The 15,915-nt window shown below is 53.4% G+C and overlaps 2 protein-coding genes across 2 annotated transcripts in view; one reads left to right on the forward strand and one right to left on the reverse strand.

The window, feature by feature from the left end:
- The window catches only part of TESMIN (testis expressed metallothionein like protein), a 46,184-nt gene extending 39,081 nt beyond the window's left edge, over window positions 1-7,103 (forward strand). Inside the window, exon 10 of the mRNA XM_086385236.1 lies at window positions 58-7,103. Within this exon, the coding sequence (XP_086241362.1) occupies window positions 58-250 (193 nt within the window). The 3' untranslated portion in view covers window positions 251-7,103. The remainder of the gene's footprint in view (window positions 1-57) is intronic.
- A 2,392-nt stretch (window positions 7,104-9,495) lies between these two features.
- On the reverse strand, window positions 9,496-15,489 carry GAL (galanin and GMAP prepropeptide). The gene is made up of 6 exons (XM_086385238.1): window positions 15,189-15,489; window positions 14,857-14,937; window positions 13,925-13,979; window positions 11,105-11,191; window positions 10,754-10,831; window positions 9,496-9,748 (listed from the first exon to the last, which is right to left on the reverse strand). The coding sequence occupies exons 2-6, from the start codon at window positions 14,935-14,937 to the stop codon at window positions 9,678-9,680; spliced, it is 372 nt and encodes a 123-aa protein (XP_086241364.1). The 5' UTR covers window positions 15,189-15,489; the 3' UTR covers window positions 9,496-9,677.
- Between the last annotated feature and the right edge of the window lie 426 nt (window positions 15,490-15,915).

Below are 15,915 nucleotides of genomic sequence, written 5' to 3' on the forward strand. Positions count from 1 at the left end.
AGGTATTTAAAACAGTGGAGTGACTGAATGTGGCCTTCAACTGGTTTGCTTTGACAGGCGGCCGACCTCGTGCATCTCCTGGGAGGTGGTGGAAGCCACATGCGCCTGCCTGCTGGCCCAGGGCGAAGAAGCAGAGAAGGAGCACTGCTCAGAGTGCCTGGCGGAGCAAATGATCCTAGAGGAGTTTGGCAGATGCTTGTCACAGATTCTCCATATTGAGTTTAAATCCAAAGGGCTGAAAATTGAGTAGAGTACAGCATGAAATACACATGTGTGTAGGTTTTGGCTCCGTATTCTGAAGGAAATCTGTAGTTTAGAAAGATTATTTTAAGGAGCATGAGGCTGTGTCTGTACCAATAGCTTCATCATTAAAAACAAATTTTCTCCCTGCATCAGGACACTGAGGGGCTACTCAGAGTCTCTAAGGGATTTGGTGACTGAAATCATCCACCACGTTTTGAGGAAGTGCATGACCCTACTGTTGTTGTCTGGGCCCAAGGAGACAGCGTGGGTTCCTGTAATCCTGGGAGAATGGTCTGCACTAGCATTGAGTAATGGAGGGTGGAAGCAGGCCCTGGAGAGAAATACAAGTCCTTTCCTATTGACTTCACCCTCTCCAGGGAATTTTCCTCCTCTGGAGGCTTCTCTGCATGAAAAGCCATAATGATTTTTCCCCTAAATTGTTTAGAAATAAATTCCCCAGATAGGCTGCTAAGGTACAATGTAAAATCTGTAGAGAACTACTAAATACCTTGGAGAATTTCTGAGTGTAAATATTTCCCTGGAGTCTCAGAAATTACCAGTCTCCTCTAGGGTCACCATGAAGTGCAGACAGTGGGGTTGGTTTGATCAGTAGCCTTTTGAGTTGTGGGGCTGAAATTCTCTAGTTTCTTATATGTTTCTATTTAAATTGTGGAAAAGCTCTATCATCCAATTAACTTCTCCATAACTACTGTTATAATATTACTATCGTTTGTAAAATATGGTTAAAATAACTATTTGCAGAGGTCGGCAGGAAAGATAAGTTATTAAGCTGACTCTCTTTTGGTTCTATTGTAAAAGCAAAGAGGGGTAAACGTTTCAAACGTCTTCCATTATTGCGATTAACTTAATAGCTGAACATATTTTTGTTATGTTTCTGTGTTCTTTAAGAGTGTTGGCCCTTGGAGAACGTTTAAAAAGCTCGCTTACACACACACCACTTAAAGAAGCGGGGTCCTGGATCTGGTCACTGGGCACATCAGCGAGCAAGGAGTCGAGCAGCAGGCTGAGATCTGTAGAGCTCGTTTGGAACAGCCTGGCTCTGATGGGGACCAAAGCGGGGTTTGTTGTTGTTCAGTCACTTAGTCGTGTCCGACTAGTTTGTGACCCTGTGAACTGCAGCAAGCCAGGCTTCACCGTCCTTCACTGTCTCCTTGAGTTTGCTCAAACTCATGTCCACTGAGTCAATGATGCCCTCCAACCATCTCATCCTCTGTTACCCCTTCTCCTCCTGCCTTCAGTATTTCCCAGCATCAGGGTCTTTTCTAATGAATCAGCTCTTTGCATCAGGTAGCCAAACTATTGGAGCCTCAGCTTCAACATCAGTACTTCCAATGAATATTCAGGATTAATTTCCTTTACAACTGACTGGTTTGATCTCCTTGCAGTCAAGGGACTCTCAAGAGTCTTCTCTAGCACCACTGTTCAAAAGCCTTAATTCTTTGGCGCTCAGCGTTCTGTATGGTTCAACTCTCACATCCATACATGACTACTGGAAAACTATAGCTTTGACTAATACAAACCTTTGTCAACAAAGTGATGTCTCTTTTTTTTAATACACTGCCTAGGTTTGTCATAGCTTTCTTCCAAGGAGCAAGTGTCTTATAATTTCATGGCTGCAGTCACTGTCTACAGTGACTTTGGAGCCCAAGAAAATAAAGTCTGTCACTGTTTCCATTGTTTCCCCATCTATTTGCCATGAAGTGATGGGACTGGATGCCATGATCTTAGTTTTTTGAATGTTGAGTTTTAAGCCAGCTTTTTCAGTCTCCTCTTTCATCTGCATCCAGAGGCTCTTTACTTTAGTTCCTCTTTGCTTTCTGCCATTAGGGTGGTGTCATCTGCATATCTGAGGTTACTGATACTTCTCCCGGCAATCTTGATTCCAGTTTGAGCTTCATCTAGCCCTGCATTTCGCATTACACTTACATCTGTGATCCACTTTGAGTTAATTTTTGGGAAGAGTATATGGTCTGTGTCTAGATTCATCTCTCTGCATGTGGATGTCCAGTTGTTCTGGCACCATCTGCTGAAAGACTGCCTTTTCTTTATTGTATAGTCTTTGCTCCTTTGCCACAGAACAGTTGACTATATGTAGTTTTTCTTTTTTTTTTTCCTTTTTTGTTTGCTTGTTTGTCTTTTGGCCATAGCACACAGCTTGTGGGACCTTAGTCCTCTGACCAGGGATCAAACCCCAGGTCCTGGGAGTGAAAGCACCAAGTCCCAACCACTGGACCACGAGGGAGCTCCCTATCAGTTGACTATATTCACGTGGTAAGTTTCTGTCTCTCTATTCTGTTCCATTGATCTGTTTGTTGATTTTCCCACAAATATCACACTGTCTTGATCGCTATAGCTTTATAGTAAGTCTTACGGTCGGGTGCTGTCAGTCCTCAAACTTTGCTCTTCTCCTACAATATCGTGTTGGCCACTCTAGGTCTTTTGCTCTTCACGTCACTTTAGAATCAGTTTTTTGACATCCACGAAATAACCTGCTGAGATTTTGATTGGGATTGTGTTGATTCTATAGATCAAGTTGATAAGAACTGACATCTTGGAAATACTGAGTCTTTCTCTCCATGAACATGGAATATCTATTTAATTCTTCTTTGATTTTTTAAAATGTTTATTTGACTGTTATATACTTGACTGTGCTGGGTCTTTCTTGCTGAACAGGCTTTTCTCTAATCGTGGAGAGTGTGGCTACTCTTTGGTTATGGTGTGTGGGCTTCTCACTGGAGTGGCTTTTCTTGTTTCGGAGCATGGACTCGCTTCAGAGCGAGGGCCCTCGGTAGCTGCTGCTCCGGGCTCTAGAGCACAGGCTCAATTGCTGTGCCGCAGGCACTTAGCTGCTCCACTTCTGCTTTATTGACTATGCTAAAGCCTTTGACCATGTGGATCACAACAAACTAGAAAATTCTTCAAGAGATGGGGATACCAGACCACTTGACCTGCCTCCTGAGAAATCTGTATGCAGTTCAGGAAGCAACAGTTAGAACTGGACATGGAACAATAGATTGGTTCCAGATTGGGAAAGGAGTACATCAAGGCTATATATTATCACCCTGCTTATTTAACTTATATGCAGAATACATCATGAGAAACGCTGGGCTGGAAGAAGCACAAGCTGGAATCAAGATTGCCGGGAGAAATATCAATAACCTCAGATATGCAGATGACACCACCCTTATGGCAGAAAGCAAAGAACTAAAGAGTCTCCTGATGAAAGTGAAAGAAGAGAGTGAAAAAGTTGGCTTAAAACTCATCATTCAGAAAACAAAGATCATGGCATCTGGTCCCATCACTTCATGGCAAATAGATGGGGAAACAATGGAAACAGTGACAGACTTTATTTTGGGGAGTGCTCCAAAATCACTGCAGATGGTGACTGCAGCCATGAAATTAAAAGACGCTTGCTCCTTGGAAGAAAAGTTATGACCAACCTAGACAGCATATTAAAAAGCAGAGACATTACTTTGCCAACAAAGGTCCATTTAGTCAAAGCTATGGTGTTTCCAGTAGTCACGTATGGATGTGAGAGTTGGACTATAAACAAAGCTGAGCACCATAGAATTGATGCTTTTGAACTGTGGTTTTGGAGAAGACTCTTGAGAGTCCCTTGGACTGCAAGGAGATCCAACCAGTCCATCCTAAAGGAAATCAGTCCTGAATATTCATTGGAAGGACTGATGCTGAAGCTGAAACTCCAATATTTTGGCCACCTGATGTGAAGAACTGACTCATTGGAAAAGCCCCTGATGCTGGGAAAGATAGAGGGTGGGAGGAGAGGGGCCGACAGAGGATGAGATGGTTGGATGGCATCACCGACTCGATGGACGTGAGTTTGAGGAAACTCCAGGAGTTGGTGATGGACAGGGAGGCATGGTGCGCTGCAGTCCATGGGGTCACAAAGAGTTGGACACGACTGAGTGACTGAACTGAACTGAACCATGTGTGGGGTCTTCCGGGGCTAGAGATAGAATCAGTGTCACTTATATTGCAAGGAGGATTCTTATCCACTGGACCACCACGAAGTTCCTCATATAGATCTTGTAAGCGTTTTGTTAGATTTATACCTAAGTGTTTTATTTTGGGAGTGCTAACATAAATGGTATTGTGTTTTTAATTTCAAATTCCACTTGTTCATTAGTGCTATACGGGAAAGAGATTGACTCACATATATTAACCTTGTATCCTGCAACCTTGCTATAATTGTCTTTCTCTCTGAGGAGTTTGGGGACTGATTTTTAACATGGTCATCTTTGAACAAAGTAAGTTTTATTTCTTCCTTCTCAACCTGTATATTTTTGATCTCCTTTTCTTTCACATTAGCTGGAACTTCCAGCACGGTGCTGAAAAGTAGTAATGAGAGGGGACATCTCTGTCTCGTTCCTCATCTTAGTGGGACAGGTTCTCGTTTCTCACTGTTAAGTATAGTGTGTGAAGAACCAGCCTGCCAGTGTAGGAGACTTAAGAGATGCAGGTTTGATCCTTGGAGGGGGTCATGGCAATCCACTCCAGTTTTCTTGCCTGAGGAACCTGGCAGGCTACAGTCCATAGGTTTGCAGAGTCGGACATGACTGAAGCGACTTAGACCCATGCATGTCGGGTTTTGTTGGATATTCTTTATCAAGTTGTAGATATCCTTTATCGATTCATTGATTACCAAAGGCTTTTTTTTTTTTATCATCTACGGGTATTGGATTTTGTCACATGCCTTTTCTGCATCTACTGGTAAGATCCTGAGATTTTTCTTCTTTAACCTATTTATGCAATGGATTGCATTAAAATTTTTCTCTTTTTGGCTCTGCTGGTCGTTCGTTGCTATTCTCAGGCTTTCTCCAGTCGTAGCAAGCAGGAGCTGCTCTTCCTATGGTGCTCAGGCTTCTCACTGCAGCAGCTTCTCTTGTCTCAGAGCGTGGCCTCTAGGGTGCTCAGGCTTCAGTAGTCCCGGCTCTCAGGCTCCAGAGTGCAGGCCCAGTAGCTGGGACGCCTGGGCTCCGCTGCTCCTCAGCATGTAGGATCATCCTGGAACAGGGATTGAACCTGTGTCCCCTGCACTGGCAAGTGGATTCCTACCCACTGTACCACCAGGAAAATCTTACATTAATTGACTTTTGATTGTTGAACCAGACTTACATATGTAGGTGAAATCCCACTTAGTTGTAGTGGGTAATTTTTTTATACTCAGTCGGATTTGACTTGCAATACTTTGTTGAGGATTTTCGCATTTATGTTCATCAGAGATATTGGTCTGTAGTTCTCATGTAGTGTTTGTGTGTGTGTCTTTTTTAGGGTAATATTGCACTCATAGGATGAGTTAGAATGAGTTGGGAAGTTTTCCCTCAGCTTCTGTGTCCCAGAAGGGATAGTAAAGAATTGGAATAATTTTTTCCTTAAATATTTAGTAGAATTCACCAGTGAACATACCAAAACCCCAAAATATATTTTAGTAGCTTCTTAAAAATGTAAACATTTCATTTTAAGGTAATTGTGATTTATACACAATTGTAAGAAATAATACAGAGAGAAATGTACCCTTTATCTAGTTTTCCCTAGTGGTAACATCTTGCAAAGCTTTAGTGCAGTATCACAGCCAGGATGGTGACATTGACACAGTCAAGATGCAGAATTCTGTCGCCTCAAGGCTCCCTCAAGTCACTCCTTCGTATTCACACCCCCTGCCCTCCTTTTCCCCTCCCCTCCAAGCCCTGGCAGCCACTAATCTGTTCCCCACATCTGTACCTTAGTCGCTTCAGGAATGCTATATAGACGGCATCGTGCAGTATGTGACTCAGGAGTTCCCTGGAGATCGCCAGGTTGTTGTGAGTCTTCATACTCGGGCCTTTTCCACGCTCGGTAGTCGGCGTGGGTGACGAGAGAATAGCCCGTTGAAGGGCAGCTGAGCTGTTTGCAGTCGTTGGCTGTTGTGAGTAAACTGCTGTGAATGTTCGTGTGTGGGCTCTCGTGTAAGGCGAGTCTTCATTTGTCTGGGGTGAGTGCTGGGAGCGCAGTGGTTGGGTGGGATGGCTGTGGCATGTTTGATCTTTACAGCTGTGATCAGCTCTCTTCAGAGCAGCTGAGTCGCACTGCATTTTCGGCAGCAGCGTGAGGAACCCACGCTCTCTGCCTCCTCACCAGCAGGTGGCGCTGCCACTGCTTCTTCAGCCCTTCTAACGGGTGTTGCGTGATTCTTGGCCGTGGTTTTAATGTGCAGCCCCCTAAACGTTAATTATGCTGAGCGTCTCTTCTGGTGCTTTTTTTCCATCTCTGTAAGCTGTTCAGTGAAGCGTCTGTTCATGTATTGTGCTCATTTTAACTGGATTTTTTGTTGAGTTTTGAGAGTCCTTTAAATGTTTTAGAAAACAGTCCTTGATGGGATATGTGGTTTGTAAATATTTTCTCCCAGTCCTTAACTTGTTTTTTTCATGCTCTTTCTTGATGGGCATCGTGTTGTCTGTGTATCCATTCAGAGACAGTCGACCTCTTCCCTCTGCTGAGGAGGCAAGAAGGGACCCAGGTCTCCACACAGCGTCATCCCTGGGCCCTAACTTCCTGCTGCCCTGCCTTCCTCCTGACTTTGAGTCTCCTGAGTTTATGTACAATGTCCAGGGCTTTTCACTGCACTGACAGGGGGATGAGAGAAAACACACCTACTTTCAAGCTTGCAAGTCAGCAAACATCACATTTTAAGCTTAGATCAGAGGTGATCAAGCTTTCTGCTTTCTAGAGCCTTCTTTGTTGTTACCACGGATAAAATAGGGTAAAATCCAGACTTTAAAATGGACCACTAGTATCTCTCTTTTGCAATGTATTAAAAACAAAAGTTGAGTTGTATGTTAGAACGTCATGAGCTGTGATTCTTGTCATCTTCCTGAGACTTCACCGCCCTTCCCCAAGGCCTTCCTTAGCCTCCCAGTACCTCTCCCCTCCTCTCAGGCATCACCTTCTCCTCCCTCCTGGAGGAGCTTCCCAGGGAGGCAGACTCGCCCTTCCTCAGTCTGGTCTCCCTCTCAGCCACCTCACCCCGCCCCGAGTGCGCCCGAGCAGCGTGGCTCTGCGCAGATGGCGGGGGAGGCCCCTGTCCTTGGCCTTGGATAGCAGCCCTCAGCTTTCGTGACTGCTCCTTGCAGGACAGACAGCCTCGTGGAAAATTTCCCCACTCTCTCCTCTTCCACCTCTCAGCCGGTCCCCTGGGCAGCTCTCAGGCCTGTCTGTGAATTCTCCACTTCCTCTGGGGTTTGGTGAACTCTTCTCCTTGGAAATACTGGCCACGATTGGCAACTGATTTACCCAGCATAGCCATGGCCAGCTCCAGCCACGTTCTCTCCGAGAAGTAAAGCATCTCCTCCACAGCCTTCCTCTGAGAAGGGCCACTGAGTCCATCACTTGTGACCAGCAGATGGCACCACGCCGCTCCCCGCCCCTCGCCTCTCGCTGCCACCGTCTCTCCCACTCCATTTACACCTAAACGGCAGTAGAGGCTTGGAGCAGGTGGGGCAGCAGGGGTGAGATTGCAGAGCTCATCCTGGAGCCCACATGGCTGCGCCTGCACCGAGGCCCCTGAGATGCTCTCCTGCCCGCCAGGTGCGATGCTGGAAGCCAGAGTGTGGCCCCGGCTCACCTCTGTTTCTCTGGCAAGGGTGGTTTCCTGAGGGAGTTCATCGTGGTGAGGAGAGACAGCCGCAGACAGAACTCCGGCCGGGGCAGCGCCACACTCGCTGGGCCTGCACACAGCCCTGCTCGGGGAGAATGAACAGGAAGGTGTCCTGGGAAGGCCACCATGGAGCGGGACGGTGTGGGACGTGTAGGAGTTTACCAGGCACTGGTAGGGAGGTGGGCAGAGGTTTCAAGTGAGAGAGACTGGGCCAGGGGCTGCAGATGGCAGGATCTGGGGCTCAAGGCACAGGGAGGCTGCCAGAGCAGGCTGGGTGGCTCCCGGTGTGGATGGAAGGGGGCAAGGCCCAAGGCAGGGCAGGCAGACTGCAGGCGGGTGCGGGGGGAGCGTGAACGGGGTATGTGCGGCCCCCCCCAGCTGCTGATGCCGGGCGCAGGACCAGCCTGCACACCTGGTCCTCCTGAGCACTCTGGGCAGGGGCCTGGCCCCCAAGCTCTGACAGGGCTTCTGGGGGTGCTGGGGCCCCCGCGGGCCTGGGGGAATTAGAGCAACTCAGAAGAGGAGCCTGAGGATGGTGAGGGCAGGAGGTGAAGGACGGCCTGGCACCTGTGGGACCTGCGGGCGGTGCGCCTGCACCCTGAGCTGGGATGGCCCACCCGGGCATGTGCGTGGTACATGCCAGGAAGAATGGCTGGGGGCAGGAGGGAGAGTGCCTATGAGTCGCAAGGGAGAGGAGGCTGGGCTGGGCTAGGCCTCGGAGAGCTAACCCGTGTCTACTTCTTCCTGGAAGCGGGTGGTCAGCGCCACACTTGGCCGCATGCTGCAGTCACCTGGGGAGCATGGGAACGCAGTGGGCACCCGGACTGACTCGGGGGTCTGCGGGCCACCTGGGCCCCCAGGGCTGAGAGGTGCTGCTGGGGCGGAGATGGCGGGAAGACCACCCCGCTTCCTCCTCAGGTCTGCTCGGGCTCCTGAGAAAGAGCTCACGAGCCGGCACTGAACGACTGTCTGGCTTCGCGCCGTCACCTGTTTCCTTCTCTGGTCTTTGGTAGGAAGACCAAGATTTCTACTCTTAGTCCCCATGCGCTGTCCTTAACTCAGCATCAACCTAGCGCACCTCCTGATCCAGAGGAAAGCCACCGTGTCTTGGATGGCGGCCGCCTGACCCACCACGCGACTTGCGGTGCTGTGTGGCGGTGCCCGCCTCGTGCGGCCCCTGCACTGCGGCCGCCCCTCGCCGCCCTTCACCTTCACGAGCCCTCACGTCCGCCTCCACGTCACTCCTCACCGCTCAAGCTCAGGGCTGCGGTAGGCCGTTTCCCCCATCTCCCCATGTCATCTCCCCATATGAGGTCAGGATTCTGTTTGTGGTTTTGTCTGTCTCAGAAACAAATTTACCTTCATAATTATCTTTGACTCAGCTTCATATTAAGACAACTTTGTTCCCTAAACGTGAGTGACAACAGAAGGTGTCTCAGAGATACCCTAGATACTCTGGAATTAGAGGGTACAGGTTTTATCCAATACCCGTGATTATAAACAAGCATCGTCCTTTAAAAACGCATCGGTGGCAGGGGTGACGAGCCAGACACCTGGAAGGAAATGAGAATCACAAGCCATTGCTGGTTTTTTTTTTTTTTTTTAATTTTGCCACTGAAACTTATGACCAAAGGGGAAAAACCTGAAACGGTACGGACACAGCATCAGGGCAGCGGGGATGGGGCGGTTGCCATGCGATGGGCATCCTCCTGGAGCACGACTGCGCGTGACACAGGGAGACCGACGCGCGGGAGCCCGCTCAGGACCTCTCGGCGTCTTCTGCGGACTCTGCTGTGGGGAGACTGGGCAGGCGCTCCAGGGCGCCGGCGTCTGCAGGGGAAGGGCCACACTCACAGATCCCCCGCGTCGACCCCGGCATCAGGCATGCGCCACAGTTAACCCCCACACTGGGCATGCATTTAGGTAATAAAAATCAATGTCCCCTAAGGAAAGAAGTTCCGTGCGGCAACATTCCAAACAGAACAAATAAACCACAAGGGTCAGTCTGCCCCTTGCTGGAAGAGTCACCAGTTTTCTCCACAGAGGTCTCCCCAGAGGCTCCACTGGGCTCTTGGTTCTGAGGTTTCTAAGTCCTTCTCCCACAGTCCCACTGCCCATGGATGGTTCTGAGGGAAAGCCGCAAGCTTAATCGCCCCAACTCCTCCCCCGCTAAGCCGCCCCTAAAAGCAGTGGAGCCTGAGAGCAAGTGGATCAAGACAAAACCCAGAAATCATCGTCGCTCTTCCAACTAGACAACAAAACAGTGACAACCCTGGTGTCTCCCTTGGAGCCTCGGAGTGGCCTGCGTCCCGCTGTGTCCCCAGGCCACCTCCCGGCGGTGACCTCTCAGAGCCCCTTCCACAGGGCGGCTTTGATTAAGGCTAGACTCTCACTGGGGCAAGAACGGCAGTCACAAGCACAGAAGTGCTAAGGTGGGATGGGCCATGGGAGGCCCCCTCGTCTGCAGTGTCCATGGAAGAGCCTAGATCCCAGGCTGCAGAGCTGTGGGGGTCAAACGCAGCTGCCCCCCAGGAGACTGCCCCCGGTGAAAGTGCAACCAGGCCCCTGGGCTCCAGGTGGTCTGCGGAGAGCCTGGCTGTGTGTAGTGACTGCGGCCCCACAGGGACAGCCGCCGTCACCACGTCCAGGAGTCTGGGTCGGCAGCACAAGTGAACCCGGCCCCCCTGTGGCTGGTCCCAGCCCCAGCCTTGTCACCCCTCCCACCAGCGGGACTAGGTGTGAGGTGGGCCCGGCTCCTCCCCAGGAGAAGTCCATGGAATTCTTTCCCCACAGGCTTCCAAGAGGTGGGGTTTCCCCTTGGTGTACTTCACGTACCTTTGAGATGCAGGAAAGTCAGAAACTCGATTATCGTGCGCACGACGTTGTTCTCCGCCAGCGGTCTGTCAAAGCTTCCTAGAAACCAGAGGGGGCAGGGGTGACGACCGGGTGCCCGTCCTAGACCTGGGCACCTGGGGGCATCACTGGGACGCCCCTCCCTCCCTCCCAGAGCAGGGCAGGCCCTGAGACCCTGTGGCCGCCCCAGGATCTTACTCTCAGGTTTGGGGTGCCTCGTTCTGGCAGCTGACAGATTTTGTGCGGCCCAGCTCAGGCTCGGTTGTGGATTGGGGGTGGTAGGAGGCCAATACCCCCACTGCCCTGCGCGCCCTGGGATTAAAGTCCTCTCACCTGGCCGGGCTTCGTCTTCAGGCTCGAGTTCCCGCTTGCCGGCGAGGCCATGCTTGTCTTGAAATGACCTGTGGCTGTCGAGTGCATCTGTCGGCAAATCAGGGAGGAATGCACCTGAGTGTTGTCGCCGCGACAGGACACGCGGCTGCTTACCGCCGACAGGCAACACAACCAGAGTGTACAAACCAAGCACGGCAGGGGAGCCATGGAAGAGGGAGGGCCACTCTCCGTGGAACCAGAGGAGAGAACCTGTGCCAGGGCCAGGGCGCCGCTCCCATCCAGGGGCTGCGGGCCCGCAGAGCCGGAGGGGAGCCGCCGGTCCAGACGGGACCAGCATGCGCCTAGTGGAGGGCACTGGCTCCAGGCCTGGTCAGCGCGGGTGTGCCAACGGCGCCCCAGGGGGGCTGGCATTTGAACTGGGTGCCTCCCAGGCAGAGGACAGGGACTAGGGTCCTATGTCCCTGAAAACAGGGGCAGGCGGAGCCACAGGATTTGCCCTTCTGGTGAAAGCAGACTTTATCTCTCTAAGACCACTGGCTGCTGTGAGGGAGACAGACTGGAGCCAGGGAGAGAGAGACAGAGTCAGAGAGGAGGAGGAGAAGGAGGGAGGGGGCGAGAAGGCAGGAGGGAGGTGGAGTGTGCATGTGTGTGCATGCGCGTATGTGTGTACACGTGTGTGCGTAATGTGTGCATGTGTCTACGTGTGTGTGTGTGCACGTGCATGCATGTTGGCTGGAGTGAAAAGCAGGAATGGAGGTTGCAAGCAGAGAGATCCCCTAAGAAAGTATTGGACGGAGTTCCCTGGTAGGCCAGCGGTTAGGACTCTGCGGTTTCACTGCTGAAAGCCTGGATTCAATCCCTGGTCGGGGAACTCAGATCTCATAAACTGCAGAGCGTGGCCAAAAAGATAAAGGAAAAGAATGCGGACTCTGCACCAAGCAGCCTGCAGTGAACGGAAGGGCCTGACCTGGGGCCCTTCGGGGTGAAGGAGAAGACCTGTGCCATGGTCTCCGGCTGCCTGGCCTGATGCACCAGGTCGCCTCCAAGCCTGGGCAAGCGCAAACTGATGCAGCTTCCCACGGAGTCCTCGGCCCGCAGTGCAGAGGGATGACAAGCGCCCGGCGCGTCAGGAGGCCGCCGGGCGCCTCCAGGCTCAGACCGGCCTCGGCCGCACACACATTCTCATGCTGCTGTTTTCTATGCTGACGACAGAAGCCGGGAGCACGCTGCAAAGTCGTAAGGGATTCTGACAAAGAGCTGGCGTAGATGGACAGCTTCTGCTGATCCAACTTGATGGCGAAAAACAGCTTGTTTTCTGACTCAGGATTTTTTGGCTGTGCTGCTTGGCTTGTGGGACGTTAGCTCCTCAGCCAGGGACCAAACCCGGGGAACCGACAGTGAAGGCATGGAGTCCTAACCACCAGACAACCAGGGCAGTCCCAGATGCCCTTGATAAATACATTTTCAACACGGGCTCCTCCTTTCTTTGGGGCCAGAAGCACCAGAGATGAGGTGCTTTCTTGGGAGGAAGGGACTCCGGGCTGCAGAGGGCTCAGCAGGCAAGGCCACTCCACCCACAGTGCCCAGACCCCTGGGGACTGGCCACTGCTTTTGTTCCGAGACCAGAGATGCCCAGGGGACCCTGCCTGTGGCCTGCCTTGTTTTCATTTCATTTCTCAAAGCCCGGTTCTCAGAGACCCTGCAGATGATCAGATAAACAACCATGTGAAGTGGCAGAAGAGTCTGTACTTTAACTCGGGGGTTAAAAACTACAAACAGCTTTCCAGGATCGTTTGAATGGGGATGGCTCTTCCCAGTGACTCTGGAGGGATTGGGACAAGAGCTCTCTGCTGTTCGCCTCCTTTCCTGTGGGAAAACAGGAAATAAACAGAGGAGGAGTTTCTTCAAGGCTGATGGCTATCCTCAACGAAACCATGCCTGCAAGTCTGAAAGTAGGGGCAGGGTGAGATGGGAAGTGAAAGGCCTCCCCTCACCCCTCCTTGAGGACAAAACCTGAAGGGGTCACCTCGGACAGAGGACGTGCAGGAAGCGGAGTGGGGGCGGGCGGCATGCAGCCTGGGGGCCGGAGCGTCCCCTTTAGTGCCTGGAGGCGAGCCACTTCCCACCTCTGCCGCTTCCTGCGCCCACTGAGGAATTCCACGGCAGTGAGCCGGTCACTGAGCCCTGGGGTCCGTGTGCTTGCCCGTAAACGCAGCGGTCGAAATGGGACTCTCTGAAGGCCCCCACTAGTCTACACTCACTGAAGTCTGCATCCTGAACGGAGTCAAATTACTCACACCAAGTGCAGACGATGTCACATCAAAGATAAGACCCCGAGGGTCAGTCACCCTGCAGGACGGCTCCAGGAGCAGATTCGGAGCGCAAAGAGAACCATCAACATTCAGTCTTGGCGTGAGCATGTTTTGGCCTCTTCAGGTCAAGGAATGGACGGGAGCATTCAGGGAGACACGGAGGGATCCGAGACAGAGCCCAGAACAGAGCCCCAAGGAGTGTCTGCCTTCTGAGACGTTCACCCAGGGAGGCCTGAACAGGCTCTGAGGCTGGGAATCCCAGAGGAAGGCGAGGCCTCAGAAGGGCCTGGGTCAGTCCCTTCAGTTAAACCTACAGAGAAACCCACCCTGCCTCAAAGTCTCAGGGAAAACTCCCCTGTGTCCCTTTATCTAACTTGCAGTGGAAAATCAAGGGCTTGGAGCAATGACCGGGGACCCCCACATTTCAGGAAGAGCAGGGTCAGCACCAGGGCCGCAGCCAGCTAGACCAGAGCAGGTTTGCCGGAGATGCCAGCCCGGCCTCACTCACGTGGTCCGAGAAGGTACCCAGCGCTGTTCAGGGTCCAGCCTCTCTTCTCCTTCACCTTAAACAGGAGGGCAGGGGTCAGCGGGCAAGCATCCTACCTGGTACAGGCCACGATGGCTCAAAGAAGCCCCCAGCAGCAGCTTCTGCTCATATAACCCACCATGGCAGCCTGTGAAGTCAGCATCTACTTCAATTAGCCATACGGCTTCAATGACAAAGACTCTTGACTCATAGAATAAGCTAAGAGAGGCAAACTGTTAAAGCAAGAGCTTTAAATGAAATTAGAAGGACATTAAGTGAAATTCACCCAGACTTTTCAGGCAGGATACAGGAATTAGAATAATGCATGTACTTTGGGAAACTGCAAGACATTCCAGACTTGCACCCCAGGAAGCTATGCTCAACAGGAGAACAGCAACACCTGCCTTATCCAAGAATTCCTTTAGAGTTGCAGACCATGGACTCCGAGTGTACCCACTGGCTTTAAATGATGCTGAAGACACGTGCTGATAAAACCAGCTGGCAAACGGGGTAACTGACGCTCTACTGGACTTAACCAAATGGAGTTCACCCCTCACTAGTCTGAGGCACTAACCTCTGGTTCACAGGGTCCCCATTTAGTGGTCCATAGCCAGGGGCTCTTTGTACTGGGAGAGGCTGCTGCCCGGAGGATCCGAGCGAGCATCTCCTCGGAAACGCCCGCCATCCGTCTGCTCTGAGGACTCAGGTCCCTCCCGGCGCCGCCCCCCACCCCCACTCCCCAGTATTCCGACGCCCCCACACCCCCCTCCCACCCCGAGGCAGAACCCATGGCTCTTTTCCTGGCACAAGGCATTCACCCCACCCCCACCCCCAGTCTGGTTCTGATGCGGTCGCCCCCCTTTGCCAAGAAAGAGACTCCGCTTGGGGGGCGTTTGCCCCTGCCCAGCGCTTACCGGTGACCCGAGGCCCAGGGTGGCTGAAAGGGCCGCTGCGAGGAGCAGGGAGGCGAGCAGCAGGACGGAGCCTCTGGGCATCTGCAAGGGAAGGGGCGGTGGGCGGCGGTGCGGGGAGACCGGCCTCCCTCCCCAGGGCGCACGTCGATTTGGGGCTCCGGACCCCCCACCCCTGCGGGTGCGGGAGGAGCCGCCAGGAGCCAGGGTGCCCAGGAGAGAGCCCGGCCAGGGGCGGAGGCGCCGCGCCGGCCCCGGGGAAGGTCCACCGGCCGGCGGGCGCTCTGGAAAGGGGAGCGCGGAGAAAAAGTGGGGTGAGGTCGGGGGCGCGGTACCTTGAGCGGGGCCCGGAGGGTCGGGGGATGTCTGCGGGTCCTGGGGTGTCTGCAGGTCCTGTGTCGGCGGGGCCGCGCGTCCGTCGAGTCGGGTGGGGCAGGGCCGGGGACGCTCACCGCATGGCGCGGCCTCGGGGACGCGGAAGCGGGAAGCGCAGGGCGGCCGGGCTCCCTCGACGTGTCAGCGCCGGGAGCCGCCGCCGCCACTATTTATGCGGCGCATCCCGGAGCCGCTCGGCCGCGTCACGGGCTCCGCTCCCGCCTCCCGCGTCCTCGCCCGCCCGAGTGGGCGGGAGTGACCGGAACTCAGTCCCCGGGGGCCTCGGAGCGCCCGCGGGGCGGGGGGGGGGTGGGGGGGGCGGCGCGCGGTGGTCCTGCCTTGCGAGTGGGGCTGACGGGGATGGCGAGAAGCACCCACCCCCGCACCTGGCCGGAGAGCCCCCATCGCCGCGATGGAGAGCCCCCAACCGTGGCGGAGACCCCGCGCCTGTTAGCGCGACCCCCGGGCCAGGCACAGCGCCCCCTGCGCAGGGAACTCCGCAGCCAGAAACCCTCACTCTGAGCTGGGCGCGGTCGCGGGGTCCTGGGCACCGCCGAGCCCGCACACTGTTGCAGCGGCAGGATTACGGGTTCAGCCTCGAGAGCCATCCATGGGGGAAGGACAGCAGCCCGAAGCCCGCCCAGCTTCATCCTCCCGTGCCCAGTGGCCCTCCCTACCCGGACCCCG

This window comes from Bos grunniens, chromosome 29, assembly GCF_055505025.1.
Source record: "Bos grunniens cultivar Pamir isolate PY7600 chromosome 29, Bosgru_T2T1.0, whole genome shotgun sequence".
Classification (NCBI taxonomy): Eukaryota; Metazoa; Chordata; class Mammalia; order Artiodactyla; family Bovidae; genus Bos; species Bos grunniens.